The sequence below is a fragment of the Acartia tonsa genome, chromosome 4 (genome assembly GCF_053477335.1).
Source record: "Acartia tonsa isolate MP-2025a chromosome 4, ASM5347733v1, whole genome shotgun sequence".
Lineage (NCBI taxonomy): Eukaryota > Metazoa > Arthropoda > Copepoda > Calanoida > Acartiidae > Acartia > Acartia tonsa.
This window is the reverse complement of record NC_137263.1, coordinates 29,641,168-29,659,310: the sequence shown is the minus strand read 5'-3', so window position 1 is coordinate 29,659,310 and position 18,143 is coordinate 29,641,168. Positions and strand designations below refer to the sequence as shown.

At 36.5% G+C, this 18,143-nt stretch overlaps 2 protein-coding genes across 17 annotated transcripts; both read right to left on the bottom strand.

Annotated features, from left to right (window-relative positions):
• Positions 1-878: 878 nt before the first annotated feature.
• Positions 879-5,917, bottom strand: LOC145316689 (uncharacterized). Its single transcript, XM_080157385.1, has 2 exons — positions 5,787-5,917; positions 879-5,740 (listed from the first exon to the last, which is right to left on the bottom strand). The coding sequence occupies exon 2, from the start codon at positions 5,643-5,645 to the stop codon at positions 1,047-1,049; it is 4,599 nt and encodes a 1,532-aa protein (XP_080013511.1). The 5' UTR covers positions 5,646-5,740; positions 5,787-5,917; the 3' UTR covers positions 879-1,046.
• A 5,016-nt stretch (positions 5,918-10,933) lies between these two features.
• Positions 10,934-17,789, bottom strand: LOC145316687 (uncharacterized). 16 transcript variants are annotated; one of them, XM_080157369.1, is made up of 12 exons: positions 17,646-17,789; positions 17,180-17,243; positions 16,892-16,951; positions 16,493-16,544; positions 16,007-16,118; positions 15,149-15,546; positions 14,392-14,719; positions 13,303-13,899; positions 12,911-12,973; positions 12,345-12,396; positions 11,637-12,005; positions 10,934-11,357 (listed from the first exon to the last, which is right to left on the bottom strand). In XM_080157369.1, the coding sequence occupies exons 2-11, from the start codon at positions 17,207-17,209 to the stop codon at positions 11,907-11,909; spliced, it is 1,791 nt and encodes a 596-aa protein (XP_080013495.1). In that variant the 5' UTR covers positions 17,210-17,243; positions 17,646-17,789; the 3' UTR covers positions 10,934-11,357; positions 11,637-11,906. The 16 variants fall into 16 exon arrangements, with proteins under 16 accessions (XP_080013495.1, XP_080013496.1, XP_080013497.1 ...); XM_080157370.1 differs by having other exon boundaries at positions 11,706-12,005; XM_080157371.1 differs by having other exon boundaries at positions 10,934-11,375; positions 11,713-12,005.
• Positions 17,790-18,143: the final 354 nt, after the last annotated feature.

The window sequence follows — 18,143 nt, the reverse complement described above, 5'->3', positions numbered from 1 at the left end:
CCTTAACGAGATTCAAGGTTTTTTTGCGCTGAGCACTAGCAACATTTCTCACTAAACTCAACTCACCATAATCACATGAGAATGGCCACATCCCGAAAACGTGACAATTTTGCTCCTAACTAAATGAAACCCCGTGAAATGCATACACAATATTATACTCCTCACTAGGACTCATAATACCTCACATTTTAGGATAGAAGGATGGGGATTGGTTTGTACCATACAATATTCCATGCACATGACACTCACAAGATCACATACTCAAATCCTAAAATGGATAATCCTATTAATCATGATGTTGTAAATATAACAACTTATACTAAATAATAATCATTTCATAATCAATAGGTAATAAATCATTATTAATAAATCAATAAGTACCTACGAAATCAGGTTGAAATGTAAACAATAATGGTAAAATAAAACGAAATAAATCTTAGACAAGAAAATTAAGATTTATAGGTACTTAAAATTAAATTTGTTAAGCATCAAAAAGAGTAGTAAGAAAAAATATTTCAAAATCCTTGGGCAGAAGTTTTTCAAACTTAATGAATAAGAACTGTACTATCTTAATCAACAATAAAACTTTTTAATACTTAAAGAATAGCAAAATAATAATATCTTCGTTAGAATTTTCATCGGAATTATGAAAAAAAATACCAATTTTTCTTTGTAAAAAAAATATGAGACTTTAAATATGAATTTTCAATCATTCCTTGATCTGAATAAAATGTTTTACTTGATTGAAATTCATATATAATTTTTAAAAAAAAATCTGCTAAAAAAAATACTTGATTTTTTTTTCTTAGAATAAATATCGAATCACGCAACCTCGACACATTTATTCTTTTTGGTAAACTTTTCAGGTAAGTTTTATAATGAATTGTACTTTTGAAAAGAAATTAAACTCAATAAAATTAAATTTGAGCATATGAAATAGAATAAAAATTAATCGCATTTCATTTGATTCTTATTTTAGGCATAAAATAGGCATATGAAAATGTGGCTTTTTACTAAAAAAAATCTCAATTTCCATAAAATAAGAATCAATTATTAATCATAATTTTTAACAACTGCCTGACTGATACAGCATGTTCTTCCAGGGGAGATTTATCTGACAGCCTGAACAAGACTCTTGCAGTCTTTCTCCCATCCTCAATCCTCGTCACTCGGCCCATCCGCAAACATCTCATCAGCGGATTGGTACTCGTAACCAGAACTATATCTCCGTCGGCTAGTGGCTCCGCCATCTCATCCTTCCACTTGGACATCCGTAATATCTTCGGTAGGATCTCCTGGCGGTAGGCAGTCCAAAACTGGGCAGACAAATCTTCTAACAACTTCAACCTGGAGGAAATTTGGTCCTCCGGTTTCATCGCCACATTGCACAACGGCTGGCGGTCAACATTTCCCAGCAGCTGGCCAGGGGTAATCAGCCGCCAATTCTCCACGTCGTTCGCAGCTTCTATCGTCAATGGTCTGCTATTCATCAACTTGCTAACCTCTGCCAACAGCACCAGGAGCTCGTTGAAATTAACAGAACTATTCACCAACTTCTTGGACAGCAATCTCTTGGTTAATCCCACCATTTTCTCAGCTTGCCCAATAAAATGGTGGGCTCGGGCCGGGATCTGAGACCAAGAAAACTCTACCTGGCTGCCCAACTTCTGCTCTAAAACCTTGCGAGCACCGGATAATTGTGTGCCCATGTCGCTTACTATGACCTTCGGCAGACAATGAACAGCCTCCAACTTGCGCAGGGACAACAGGATACTGCTGGTATCATACTTTTCCAAGGCATCTAACCATAACGCCCCTGAGAACCTGCAGACCACCACGAACACCCACACCTTCTTCGTTGCTGTCTGACTCCTCGTTTTGGCGGCAGCTTTCCTCGTAACCAGCGGACCCATCAGGTCGACTTGCACAGCTTCAAAAGGCCTGCTCGGGACCAACTTGTCAGGTAACACATCCTTCATGGTAGTACGACATTCCTTGGCCCTCTCAACACTGCAGGGCCAACACTTCTTCACTTCCATGATGGACAACCTCCTTGCCTTCACAATCCAGCACCAACGGCGGCTCTCAGCTAAAGTTCCACGGACACCAGAGTGAAGCTCAACATGCGCTTCTCTCATAAACACAGCAGCTAACCAATTACCAGGCTCCAAAATTATTAAACCTGGCATGTCTTCAAATATCATTTTACGGCCACCAGTAATGGCGTCAATGACGGGCTCTCCACGACCAACCATTTTAAGAATTCTCATCTCCCTGGTCACATAATTTCCTCCGGGACCAACGACAGGCCAGGTCAATGATACTTCATGCACTAATGGATTCAATGACGCATAATTGCCTTTAGCGTCATTTATCCACTCATCCTGTTGGCTACATGACACAATGAAAAGTTCCGCCGCCGCCATAAAATTGTACAAAGACGGCTTGTACACAGAATCTGCGGCTGCTACATGACTACCAGCGGCTGTAGTCTTACCTTCTTGTCTGCTCTTTAGCTTCTTCAACCAGGTGTTCGCTACTTGCAGGACAGCTGCCATAATACGTTTGGCCTGTCCAAATGATCTCCTGTGCTTAAACCTAAAGACATCTTCAGCGGCTTCTCCGGCAACTTTCATTGAACATAACTTAACCATTTTGGTATTCAACTCCTCTGGTGGTAAATCCTGCTTGACTTGTTCGGCAGTTTTCACCGGCCACGCACTTTCATCCTGGCGCAACCATTCTGGGCCCAATCTGTACCTGGAACCTGGTCCCAAATCTGATACCTTGCAGGTGCTTCTGGTGCCCAAATCTGCAACATTGTGTGTCCCCGGGACCCACCTCCAGTCATCCTTGTTGGTTGCAGATTGAATTTCTCCAATGCGATGAGAATTAAATGTGTTCAACATAGCACTGTTGGAAACTATTTGTGATAAAACACACGATGAATCAGTAAAGTACATCACTCTGATAACATCAAAGGGCAGGGCATCTCTGATGGACTTTGACAACCTTGTGGACATCTGGCAACCCATCAATTCAAGGCGTGGAATTGATTCACACTTGACCGGCGCAACTCTTGACTTGGTGGCTAGCAGAAACGTTTCAAATCCTTGTCTAGTTGGCCACCTCAAATATGCCATACATGCATAAGCCTCTGATGACCCATCCGAAAACATCATCAAGGATGGAAGGCCAGTTGGTTCCTCCGGGACCACACAACGGTCAAACTCCAATTTAGCGACCTCAGCTCTGTCCTCCAGCGACTTAACAAGTTCATCCCGTAGACTTTTTGGAATGAAATCTTGCCAGCCCAAATTCAGCAAACATGTTTTCCGCAGGACAAGTTTAATTCTCAACAGAATAGGGCTGCAAAGCCCGATCGGGTCGAAGGTCTGGGCGGCGAACCTGTGGACCATCTTCTTTGTCAGATTCTCGTCCAAGGCGTCCTGGAGGTTGTACAAATCAGCATCCTCTTTCACCTTCTTTCCCTTGACTTTACCATCTTGGTTGACTCTTGTGGCGATGGATAACACATCGGTGGCTGGCTTCCATATCAGCCCAAGCACCTTGGTTGGCTGGCAATCATCTCCAGAATAAATGACTTGTTTGAAGGAAAAACTACCTTTGCCGATAATTCTGTCGGCTTCTTTCATCATCTCCTTGGCTTCTGGCACCGATCCTGCTCCCGAAATAACGTCATCTATGAAGCTGTGCTTCTCAAGCTTGACTGCAACTGGAATCTGAGGTAACTTGAAATCCTCATCAGGGTAGGTAGGTATTTGTGGCTCCTTCCATAATTCAGGTTTAGCAACAATTTCACTACCGTTTATCTGCCCCTCTCCATACATCTCCTTGACCTCTGCTTCACTCTTTCCGCCGAACAGGCGGGACGTCAACTTCAGGGCTGTAACTGCCAAATTTCCCGCAGCCAACTCGCCAAAATTCACAACTTTAGTCAGGTAAATTTCAAGTGGACCGTCTGGCGTCGGGGAAAATAAAACTCTCTTCATCTGGCTGTCGAACTCTGTGGCCAGGATGGAGTTATAAAACTTGGAAATATCCGCGGTTAAACCAACCTTGTAACCGCGGAAAAGCAACAAATGATAAAAAATCTTCTGCATTGGCGGCGGACCTCCCAGCATTATGTTATTAAAACTGGTACCTTTGAACGTCAGAGAACTATTTGCACACAATCTCATGGGTGTGGAACTTGAATCCTCCTTGAAAGCAACCACTATTGATGAACAAGACTTAGGCCCTTCATACTGCAATTCTTCAGGCGTGGCTTTTTTAAACACGCCTCTGGATATGGCGTCGTTGAATACCTCCACATACATTCCATAGGTACCTTCCTTGACCATCTTGGCACGATCCTTTTCAGCAATTTTGCGGGCTAAACTCTCATTGTAGGGTAAAGTGTGAGGATCTTCAATATAAGCATATTGACCTGTCCACTTGTTGGACTGCAAGTCTAGTGTTAAACCTGCCTCAATTATCCTCTGCCTCTCACGCTGATCCCAGGTAGTGCCGTCGGCCATAGCCTTGCACTCTTGACAGGCAGTACATCCTGGACAAAGTGCCTGCGGCTGTACGCCAAACGATTCAGACGTCAGAAAGTCTGGCAAGGTGCCTCCACTGACACTGACAGCCTTATATGCCGACTTTTGATCTCCAGCTCCACCGTCAGCACTCGTACAGATAAAACCACTACCAAAAATGGTTCGCCACAACATAGACTGGCCCACTTTCTGGTAGGTTGATGGAAACACGTCAGGATGTGTATTTCCAATGATGAAATCTAAGCCTCCACTAATATATGTAAATCTTTCTGGCGGCATTTTAAATATCTCGGCGGCAGTTTCGGGGTGGACCGAGCGCATCTCGTTGGCCCCGCCGAGGGTAGGCATGACAGCTGCCTCAAACTCCCTCAAATTACCGTCCCTATCCTTCAGATAAAACACAACATTGCGGCAGGAGGACTCACTGCCGTCAGCTACAGAAATAGTTGTATATCTGCCGGTAGATTTCAGCTTCAACTTGTTGGATAACTTCTCAGACACAAGTGGCAAATTTGCACCAGAGTCAAACATGACAGTGGCGTGGCAGGTGCCGCCGCCAGGTGCTACAACAGGAACTAACTGAAGTAAGAAGGTACAGGGGCTGGGTGCAGAACTTGACTTGTAGACTGTATTCACACCAGCACTAGCCTCATGGAGCAACCTAGAATGATATCTGTCGCAATTATTGGTGCCACAAACACCAAGCTTATCCGATTTATTACACTTGTCAGCAGCATGGCCGTCACACAGGCAGAGTTCACATAACTTCTTCTGCTGGACAACTTTCTTTCGGTCAACCACATCCATCTTCTTAAACGTGAGGCAACGGAAAATCGGGTGTTTCTCCTTGCAGCTCTCCACAGGACATGCACTGTTCCACTTGGAAGCCTTGTCCTTTCCAGCCTTTCCATTCTTATTGTCGCTGCGGCCAGATACTTGCGCGGCGGCAGCTCTGTCACGATTTCTCTTGCCGGCGCTAGTGTCATAGGACATATCACCGGCCAACATTGCTCCCCTGGTCCTCTCCAGCAGTTCTACAATCTTCTGGATGTTTGGTTGGTTCATGCTACCTAGCTCCATCATAATTTTCTCTCTCAAATTTTCAGGGCACTTGTCTTTAAAAATATGAATAAGAGTTAGGTGGTTGTAATCCTTAGCTGCAGAACCAACGATGGCTTCTACTTCCTGCATCATGCTCTTGAAGGTAGCAATTGCACTAACCACGTCCACAGGTTTATCTACAGGTTTCATCTTGTTCAGCTTAGTTAAAATCCTCATGAACCGGCGAGTGTTTGATAAAAACATCTGATCGAGAAACGACCATTGTTCATTATGATCTCTAATCGCTGACACTTGCTTGCGTAGTTCCGGGTTGGTTATCACCTTCTCCATACACAACATCAGACTTAACCTCTGGTCAGCAAATCCGTAACCAGAGCATAGATCCTTAAAGACCTGTTTAAAGTTTGGGTAATCCGTGTCAGTACCGTCGAAGGACGGCAGCAAACTGTTGTCCCAGCGCCCATACTGCGGGTTGGAACTCCGAATATCCACGGCAGACATACTTCTGGAGAGCATGGCAGGTGTCCCACTCTCATCCAAGTTAGATGAACGACGTTCCATCTCTCTAAGCCTTCGGTACATATCACGTACTTCTTGGCGCAACTCCACGGAAATTTTAAGCACTCCCATGTCCATCTTCACCTTCTCAATGACGTCGAGGTTCCTGGCGACAGTGCTTGACCTCGCGTCGTCTGAATCATTGTCAAGCCAGTACAGAATTTTTGTACACTGCTCCAACGACGCATAGACTTTATCTGCAACGGTTTTCTGCTCACTAGCTTCATCCAAATCACGCTTGAACTCGCGCAGCTCACTAGTCTCCACGGCAGGTTTTAGACTTTTTATTAGGTCAGATTGGTCCTTGACCTCACTAAAAATGTCACGAATTGATTTTACATTCACATTTTCACATGAACTAAAACTTTGGCAGGCTTTTAGATTGTCATAAAACACTTTTAACTGTTCGTCAAACACCTCTAGCCTTTCACTGCCAATAGCGATAGCTCGCTCAATTTTCTGCTTTTTGGTTAGTGGCATATTGATTCACTAGGTACTTATTTCACAGAAAAAATTGTCACAGTTTATTGCATCAAAAATCACTGGATGCTATTGATCTCTTGATGAATGCTAACGCCTATTCATCAGATACTTTGAAATTGTCTCAACCATGACACTTTGGTTGAGTATGACTTCCGAATTAGCGGGAAGTTCTCGAGATCTGTTGGCGAACATACAAACCCCCAATACCAGGAACCATCAAGTTTCAACAGCAGGTTTGATTATAGATTTATTGATGAAATTATTTCAAAGTCCTGAAATTACAAAATCAATTAGTTCATAATTCCAGTTATTTATAACCACGTAATCTTAATTGCTTTTTAAAAATCATTTTTCTCTACAGTTAAGAATCTTTGGAAACTTTGGCTTTAAAGGAAAATTATTTGGTTTAATAAATCATTGTTAAATGCAAAAATAAAGGCACATAAAAAAATACTAAAACATATATTAATCATTATTAAGTTTCATGTTTAGCTGGCTAAAGCCTTTTTTAAAACTACATATAATCGTCCTATACACCATTCTTCTTAATAAAATTAACAAATTCTACCTGAAGTTCTTATGGTTTCAAATCCCTGGTATACTAGGGTCGTTCACGCACTATGAGACCAATGATAGGCCCAATTTTGTTCTCCGAAATCTTCACACACTCATATCTCATTCAAAAGTAACGAACGTGCGCATCAAAATATATAAACAATCCATGCCGCGTCACTTTATGAAGGGAAAGTCAAAAAAGACGACATTTGCGCTTAATTCTAGGATAATGATAAGGAATTAATTTCGAACTTGATAAACACAAAGCTTCCTCGAAAAGAGGTTAAGACAGGTTTAATAAAAAACAATCAAATTATTTTTTGCAATATTAATTTTTTTATTAGTATGCTTTTTTTAAAAGTTGAATATGAGAATAAGTATATTACATATTTTTTACCTTCATTTAATTTTTTATTTAAGTAAATTGTCTCTTTATTGGCGACAATGTCTGTTGAGCCATGAAATTTATTAAAAACACTTTTTACTATTTTATGTCTTTAAAATGTATATTTTTTAGAGTTTTTCATCATTTCTCTTCTCATAAGACTAATAGCTACTGTTTTAGTTCAATTTCTTACACAAATTATTAATTTAACCCATTAGTGCCGAACCGGGTTTTAAAACCCGGTGCCAGAAAATGGATAAAACAGCCGGTTTCCGGCTTCATAATTGCATCATTCTCAGTATGAATCCCCCCTCTACTACCCTGGCTTTCATTTCCCCCTGGAGCTGGCAGTTTAGCTTACTTCCGTTTGCTGGTATAGATCAACAAAGTTTGAAAATCATGACAATTCAAAATACCCCATCTAACTTTTTTGTTTTTATAGTAAAGTCGCTGATTTTTTTCGTGAAATCTAATGTTTATTGACAAGTACATCTATTTGTGAATTCGTTTTATTTAAATTATTATTTTTTATATGATTTTTTTATCGTTTTTTTACGCCCTATATAGGCCCGGTTCGGCATTTCCATTTTGAGTCTGAAATTTTTATTACCCGGTTTCACTAATAGATCTTTTTTGACAACAACAACAAAACAGGGTTTTTTTACCCGAAATCGCCGGCTAAACACGAAATTTGAAATAAATCGCTTCGTATTATACTTGTAGCTCTTTAGATTACATGAGGTTGTGTAGTTTTCAATTACGGATCGTATCAAAGTTCTAAAAAGTGTTCATCTCACTTTTGGCGTTCAAAAATTACATTTTTCGATTTTTGGTCAAAATAACCGGGTTTATACAGGTCAACCGGGTTTTAAAACTGGGGGAAAGCACCAAAAACGGGTGTTAATGCCTGGTTGGTATTTATGGCCAAGCCGAACCGGGTTTTTTTGCAACTTTCCTGTGCACGCCACTAGAGCAAAACAAAAAAATACGAATTCCGTTTTGACCATTATAAAGCTTCCCTGAAACTTACAGCTCGATCGGCCCATAAAAGTGGCGCTCGGCACTAATGGGTTAAATAAAACAATGTTTTTAGACGTTTTTCGGAATTATTCGGCAGGAATGGCGGTTCTGCCTACTTTTTATGATTGTTTTATATTTGAACTCTTGTTACATTATTTTAGGTTGGCAGTTCTTTAATTATTTCTTGTTAAAATCATGAAAATATGAAGTTTTTGATAAAAAGCTTAAGATTGAAATTTTGAGATCAATTTTCATTGTAGAGAGGTCTAGTTTTCACTAAAAGGTCTACATTTGAGCCGGTAACAACTTCAAGGTATCCGCAAATTGATATGGTAAAGATTTAAAAATTCATGTTTTTTTGGGCCAGTCTAATATACAGGGATGACAATATGAATCTCATAAAGGACAGTAAAGGTTTTTAAATTTTGTCTATTAAGTGTTTAGATGATTTTTGTTTTTAAGAAACAAATTTTTTTTAAATTATTGGTTCATTTAGAAATTTACTAAGTAAAATAGTTAAGTCTATTAAGTGTTTATGTTTTTAAGAAACTAACTTTTTTTAATTACTGGTTCATTTAGAAATATAGTAAGATAGTTATAGAGAACCATTGCTTTCGAAATTGTGCCAAATATAAAACAAAACCAATAAACATTTCCAACATATAGAGTAACATTAATCCGGATGTATTGACGGACAGACCCTAACCAGAGAATTGTCTTGTTGTCAATAAGAAAATATATCCCTAAAAGTTGCAGAACAAATGGAACATTCTTTTAATGCAAGGACGATCATGGCCAATAATTTGGATAGTCAGAAAAAAGACTTTAGGGGATAAGACTATAGAAGATAAATTGATGCACACCCTCAATTATTAAAAATAAATATCCCTGCTGTAGATGAAAATGATTGTTGAACAAGTTTGGTACTTGGCACTGGTTTATTGTATTAAAATTTGTATGTTTAAATGTGAATAACATACTACATAAAAAAAAAGATTGTGCGAGGATATATATGTAAAACGAGTTAAGAACAAATCGGTGCTGCATACAGACACATGTAAAAAGTAAATTGGTTAAATACAGGTTACTTTAATAGATTTATAATTACTTGGATCTTACATCAGATTATCATGTAGCTGGCTAAAATATAGATACCCCATCTACCTCCTTTACTCCATCCCCTTTCCCTCCTTCTAAATGAACGAACTGACCAATTAGTGATGCCCATGTTAGCTACCTAAATTGACGACAATTCTTCCTCTGCCATAATTTCCACGTATATCCATATCCATTGATACTTTTCAATTACATACTAACATTTTTACTACTTATACCTTACTGTCCCAGGAATCATTATTCCAAAAAAAAAGATGAATAGGTTACTTATATAATGAGTGTCAAAACTTAATGATGAGACTATTGACTTAAAGGTATAAACAAAATATTACATAAACTTGTTGCATAACTGCGTAAATACAGGAGTCTGTTTAAGGACAAGATTGTACCTTGTTGTCTTGGGAATCATAGTTCTAGTTATATTATACAAAAAAAGTCAAAAATAAAAGTTTGAAATGAACATGTATGAAACGGACTTTCTGGTAATGAATAAAGAGTTACTCTACTTTCTAAATCGTACCTCATTGCTATAGGGATCATCATTCATAGTTCGACATTGCTAGGACAATTCTAACATGTCTAAGAGCTAACCGTGCCGGAAGGGTGGCCGTACAGACTTCGCTTTAAAAATTGTTGTAAAAAAATTTAAAACTCATCATGTTTTCAATGGTCCTACAAACTTTCTGGTCACGAATTCTACTCTTTCTTAATCTTATCTATCTATTACAATGTAATGCAAAGCTTGAAATTTATAGGACAATTCTACAAGAAGGAAGAATATGCTGTCCATAACACTGTAACGTCATGTCCAACAGCCAAGAAATAAGGGGAGCAAATTTCTCCTTCTTTGACCAAATACCCGGGATATTTAAGATTAATCAACATCCATCAGACAACCAACTCTATTATTGCACTAACCTTATCTGTAACTTTTTACTGTTTATGGTATTGAGTTGCGCCTGTTTTGGGCTAAGACATTCTCCCCACTCTACACATTAATGTCGCGCACCAGACAATTTTTAACGTCTCCAATTATGATGCGGTGTTGAGCTGAAATTTGAATTCTTCTCCTCCCAGATTACGAGCGGGTGTGTTCGCTAGTTTAATTAACTATATAAACTATCCGTTAAAGACGTGCGGTCAAGCCTAACTACAGAAAAGCTTCGCTTAAAAAAGAGAAAAAAAAACAGGATTTCATTAAAAATGACTTTTTATTCTATAAAGAATACACACATCACTGAAAGGTAAAAAGTTTCACTTCGATCACGATTTTATCGACAACAGAAGATAAAATTCTCAATAAAAAAAAAAATTTTTTAAAGGTTATATAACCGAAATCTAAAACAAAATAAATGTGAAATAAACGATTAAATCGAATTCAAAGGGTACAATGAAAACAAATTTCAAAATGCTGTTTTGCTTTAAGCTGCTATGCAACGGAATAATTGAGTTATTATAGTTGAATGATGGGGGTTATTGTTATGTACATCTTTAAAAAAGAAACATTTTAACATTGTAATTAATACAAAAATTATTGATATTATGATAATCAGAATAGGATTGAGATATTTACAATTATGGATAATAGTTTCGTTATAAAAGTGTGTTTTATTAAGCTGCTTGAAAATCAAGATCTAAGATTTTGAAAATCAAAAAAAAATTGTAGTATACAAAATCTAATCCGAACCTATTGTACTCTTTTTGAATATAAGCAAACAATAATTTTGGCATTGCGATCGAATCCCTTTGGAATATTTTTACAAATAATTTAACACCACCACCCCCCCCCCCCTTAACCCAAAATCATTGGGGGTGTGAGCTTTAGTGGGAAGTTATTCTGACAACAAGAGAGGTGTAATTGTAATGTTAGGGGAGGTGGGGGGCGGATACATCACCCTAGGTAAACACCCATTACATAATCTGCATACTTTAAATTTAAAGTTTCTTAGAATTTTTTTTATCACAGTATACATTTTATTATCTAATGCTTATTTAATAGTTCAGATTAGAAATACTTTTTATTATTTTCTTGTTGCATGAACGGAATTAACTATTTCAAAATGAAGGTTTCGTGATTTTCTGTACATCTCAAATCTTTACAAAACTAATATTTTCTTAAACTTATAATAAATATGTTTTTGTACATTTTTGTACAGAGAACAAGTTTACCCACAGGTGCTCTCTGACAAGATATCAGAAATGTGGGAGATATTCTTGAGTGATGCATGCAGGGATAACCCGGGCTCAATTATGGACAGCGCTTCCTGCAAAAATATTTATAAATAAAAAACAAATTTATAGGAATAATACTGATGATAAAACTAATTTACACAATGAAAAGTGCGCATTTCATTTCTCTGCGCTACTAACCATCTAATACGAAGTAAATCATAGGGAGATTAATTATTTGTCTCAATATTTTATTATTCTTCCATTAGCCTATCCGTTTCTCATGTCATTTTACCAAGGAGTGACAAAGAGGATGATTTTTATGAAAAGTAAATTAATTTGAATCAGTCTATACACATAAATACAGAGTTATCAATTGCTAGTGTGTATTTATTTCCAAATATGATGGCAAGAAGAAATGTAAATAATTTAACCTGTAAAACTGTAGAATTTACTGACAGTTTGTTCAAACAAGTCCCTTCACTCCTAAATGGTATTATTTATGAAGGAGAGTATGGAAATGCAGTTTTAAATCTACACAAAGTAATTTTTTCTTGGATGATGGGCAGTTACTTTAATGTAATACTTTGGTATTTAGAGAAAAGACGCCCTTACCTAGGCTACTGCCAAAAACCGATATCTCCTGTTATTATTGTCAAAAATTACAGTTTCTTCAAAGTTTTAAATAATACAACATAAAATAAACATGCAGGAAGTCTCCAACAAACTATATCCTTGGCTGATTCTTTTTTGTTGGTTTCCAAAAGGTGTAATTTCAACTTCCTTTTAACTTTTAACTTTTTTAGTTAAATTTTTTCTGTACACATAATTAGAAAAAAAGTCTTTTAGATATAAACAATTATATACAATTGTACCTCCCAAAAATTTAACAAGTGTATTGCATTACAATAAAAAAATAGTTTTCTATCTATTATGAGATTTATAGTATTACTGCCTTCAAATACTTTTAAATGTTATATTTACTTTCTTTATAGTTTACCTGGGTGAAGGAAAAGTTCCAGCAGAAGGTGGTCTTGAACACATTGAGGCACGGGAAGAACATCTGCAAGAAAGAAATTAGTTTTAAATAAAACTTTATTTTAACATTAAATTAAGTGATGAGGGGGTATATTGTTTGATTATTACTTTGGTTCAGGTTAGGTTAGGTTATATTGGGTAATTAGGTAAATAAGTGGGAAAGGAGTTAGCGTCAATCGATCCAATGAAAAAATAATGTTGCACAAGAAAAAAAAATATCAGAATAATTTTAACATATAAATTCTAAAAAGTCTAAAAGTATTTTAACAAAAGAAAGTTTCCTAGTTGAACGTATAAAGAAAAATAGGCATAAAAGCCCAAAATTAAATAAAGGGAAGATTTTAATAAAAGTACCTTGAAGATGGTCTGGATGAAATATTTGAACCAGATGATGATGATAAGTCTATTGGCTCTGTCTGCATTGGGCTCAACACACACCTCTCTGAATTAGTATAGGGAGGAGAGGGCAGGTACTGAGGATAGGACATCTCATAGTCTCCTGGGGATGAAAGATAGTGCTGTGGGTGCAGAGCGTCAACACTGTCAGGCGTTTCTGCTGCAGGTGGACGAAGTACTTCAGGTATAGAATCCAAAGTAGGGAAGGTGATATGATTAGGTCCCGGTGCGTGTGACATATGGCTTGGCGCTGGGTATGATAGATTCATGTGGCCAGGTGTATGCGCCTGGATAGCAGCGGTCATTGAATATTGTTGGTGAAGGCTTTCATGGCCAGCAGCCAGCATGGAGGCTATGTGATGGGAATGAACATTATTACCAATGCTAGATAAATCAAGAGATCTGTTTATTAACCTCTCCCTTCTGTTGGTTGACGTTGTTTGTCTTGTTGTAGAATTGAAGTTGGCAATAGAGGTTTTAGCTTGGCTAGACGCTACATCAAATTTCAAATCGGTCGAAAATGATGTCGGTCGAGAAGCATAAATAGCTGTTGGTCTAAATATAAAGATATTATTATTACAAAACAAAGGATTGTACTAAAATTATGATAATTTTCCTCATAGCGTTACCTAACAAAACTCCTCCCCATCAAATTTACAGAAGAAAAAGAAAATTGGGATCATGGAAAGAAAACGAAGTAGCGAGTTTCGTCTTATTTTCACATTAGCTTTTCTCCTATTTTATCTCTAAGCGGGGCAATCATTAACAATTACCTAACCTGACCAAAACTAACCTATCATGATTCGAAAATTAAGTGTAGAATGGAAGTTCAGATGAAAGGAAAAGTTACTAGGAATATTTTCTCGATATTTATTTAACGTTACGATGCAAAGTATGGACTTGGTTTAGAGGCCACGGAAAGTTAATTGTTTGTTTGATTTCTTTTACCACTAACAATCTAAAAAAAATCCCCCAAAAAACCTTATCCATTTTATCCTTTATTGAATTACTAACATATTTACTTCTGCTTTGTAAAATAACCATTACCTAGCGGGCTGAATTTTGTGTTGATGAGAGGTCATAGTTGACGGAGGTGAGGATATGCAGCTGTCTGGTGGACTTAGTGGTCCATTTCTTGATTCAGACCAACCTTCTTGTCTTCTTTCTACATCTAGGCGTTCATAGTTTTGCTGCTGATAATCTGGAGGATTATGAGGCCAGTCACGAGGATAGACAGGTAGCTGGGTGTGGGGATTAGGAGGATATCCATGCGGCTGGGAGTGAGGATTTGGAGGAAATCCGGGGAATAACATCTTCAGATAGTTTAGATGAGAATAATACATGTCTAAAGCATTTTGTCTCTCTGCATCCCAACCTTAATTAAACAAAATAAAACATAATGAAAGGAAATAGTTTTAAGTTTTACAAAGTTTCAAATTGCTGTCAATAAAAAAATTTGAGTTTTCAGATTATCATTGAAAAATACATTAGCATACTGTTTTCACTGGAACTCTTTAGTGATGTATAATGCAATGATTTAAAGACAAGTTATAGGTAAGAACTAAAGACTTTGCAAGAGAAAAAAAGTTTTTGTGTAAAATAATTCCAAATCGTCTAGTTGGATGAGAAATGTGAAAAGTAATTTACCAGTAGTTTACATAGTTTATTCAGTTGACCGCGAGGTTCATTTTAGCAATGAAAAGTTATATTTGACTTACGAAGAGGATATGGCAATTTTTTTTTACCTCAGATACCATATCCTTGTACCTAGCCTAATAATATAACAACTCTTTTGACCACTGACCTGGATAGTTAGCTGCATGGTTCATAGTGATCTCTTCATCTACCTCTCTTTTCACATGACTAAGAGTGTCACGTCTCTCCAGATCCCTCACTTCGTTACATTTTATCTGATTCCTCCCCCTTCTTGTCCTCTTCACAGTTTTACACTTCTCCATAGGTTCATCATCATTTACAACACCTGATCTATCATCAGTGTCAGAGCTATCTGACTTTTTATCAGCCATTTTCGTATCTTTGCTAGCAGATTGGGATTTGGCCCGTTTTGGAGGAGAGGGTTCTGACTCTGCAGCAATGGATTGCTTTGATCTTGTACGCTTCAGGTTGTAACTGGTTCTTATCATCTTAATATTTATTCCAGAGGATAGAGAGGATTTCAGCCTACAGTATTGACACCATCCTCTAACAAATACTTATTTTGAATATAAATTATCAAGTTTTTTGTCTGAAGCTAAAGATGTTGGAAATGCTTGTCCAGATTGGTTTTACTTTTCAGGAAAGCTTTTAAATGTATTTGGGTGGTTTTGTGCTAATTTCTGACCTACCCTATCCTCCCTAAAGGCCAGGGGCGACGCAACTAGTTTTTTTCTTAAAACAAAGGGGTTGGTGGGACCGGTTATTTGGTCGATAGAGACTCAAAGGGCAGCACCGAAATATTCAATGTAAATAAAAATTATTTAGTTCTATCAAATAATAGCTAATATAAGGAACATTTATGTGAAACTTTAAAAATCTATTTTTTTTTAAATTTGAATTGTGTCTGCCTTTTTTTTACACTCTTAAAACTATATATTTGTAAAAAAAAACATTATTATGTGGATTACGACATTTACAATAACAAAAACTAAGCAAAATATTATACCTGAACCTTGGTGGACACTGGAGATGACAAACAGGATAGACTTGTTTATCATGAAAAGTTCTCTTTAGAAATTGTTTATCTGCTTCACATGAGAACACTCCATAGTGAGAACCTTAACCATAAATACAACTATGAACTCAATATAACGGTTAACAGACTTAAAACTTGGAATTACTATTGTAGCTCACAAACAAAGCAAGCTTGAAAGCATTCAGGATATCAATTTTGTGCTTAGACATAAAAAAATAAAAGAAAAAGCGACACTTTTAATGAAATAAAAATGCTATTCTTAAAAAGGCTTTAATATCAACTTTTCAATTGTTAAAATATACCATTTCTTCTATGCTCTAGTGTGTTATGAATCTATAAAATAGAAAATGTTTCTTCGGCAAATAAATAAACAATAACCCAAATAATAAAAATGCTGAAATACTGTTGCTTTTCCTGAGATTTTAATCAACAGAAAATAAAATAGCTTTTGTTTACCTGTGTTTGAGCGTATTCTGCAAATAATGCACTCTTCTCCAAATTGTTTAGACTTAAATTAAAACAAGGATAATTAGTTTTATTGTAGCGCAGAGTTTTTAAGTTAGTTTAATTCTGAATGATAGTTTCCTAGTAGTCAAAGAATGTATGCAAGTTTAAAAAGCGCAAGGACAAAAAAGCTACTAAAATACTGCTTCTAAAAGTTGAAATAACAGTGTGATTTTTGAAAATGATTGAATACATCCAATAATAGGCTTGTATTTTGAAAAGGAGACTCTTGATTGGTTCATTTTAGCGACGAATTTCTAAAAGCAAAATACTTATAACTTTGTCATTCATTCCCATTGTAAAACTCAGAATTCAACTTTCTTAGTTTCTTAGGGAGATTAAATTTATTACCTTATCATTATTAGAAAGATAAGAGTTTTGCCATAATTCTACCAGCTCAGGATACTGAACCTAGAAACATCAAATAGATAAAATGGAATTTTAAAATAGTCTTTGGAAATTTAGAATGTTCATACACGAAGGAGAAAGATAAGGTCGTCCCAGTATGGGGGTGTGGTGTTATTCGAGTTCTATCCCGCCCACCACCATCCTTCAATAACAAAGTGACTAAAATCTATCCCCCCCGCCTACGAAAGAAAAACTGTTTATGAATGAAAAACTTTTTGTATTAAAATTCACCTGAAGCCAATTTTCTGCCTCTGTGCTCATTCTCTAGCAAGTTCAGACTGATTCAATTTTTCAACTAAAAAATATTTGTTAACATAAATAAAAAAAAATAGTTTTCAGCTCATGTACGACTTTCAACTTTTGTCATCCGTAAAAATACATACTTTCTAAACAACAAAACAAAACAACGAAACACAACAAAATCAAAGGTACACATCGGACAAATTGAATTAATTATAGTGCAAATGTTCAAGGGGCATTAAAAAGATCGAGCATGTGAAAACTTAAAGAAAATGTGATAAAATAAATATATAAAAAAAATCGCGAAACCTTTAATCACAAATTTATTTAGTTGTTCTTAGTAGCATAGCTTACAGACTAACTGAACAATTAGATTATATACTTGGTGTTAGCCGCCTTGGGTTGATGATAATTTGCGGACTAGGGCGGTCAGACTATAATATCAACAAAACTTTACCTCATTAGCTTCAAAGATTTGTTTGAACACTGGCAAATCTTATTCTAACTAGTATTACAACCTTGTTTCACAAGTTTTATTATATATCTTGATGTTGCTATGTTAGCAAACATTAAACTAACCAGGCGGTCAAAACAAATCAAATAACTTCTAGATATGTTTCTTCAATGAAGCAATAAAATTTTCGTATTTCATTTTACCTTCTTTATTATTTTGAACACACATAGGGTGCTCTATAAAATATGTATCTTCCAATAAGCCTGTTTCAATGTCTTGACGCGTTGAGGCTTTTTAAGATGTCCAAGTTTTTTTTTGGATGGGGGGTAAAAATCTCATCAGGGAGTGTATTTCCTCTTAAGGGGTATAAAGGCGCGCGAAGCGCTCTGAAATTTTCTTTTACCCCAAGGGTAAAATATTTTAATGGTTGTATAATGTATAATGACCCCTCCTGAAATTTGTTCAGTTTTTTTGACATGTTTGGAAGGAAACTATTTAGTT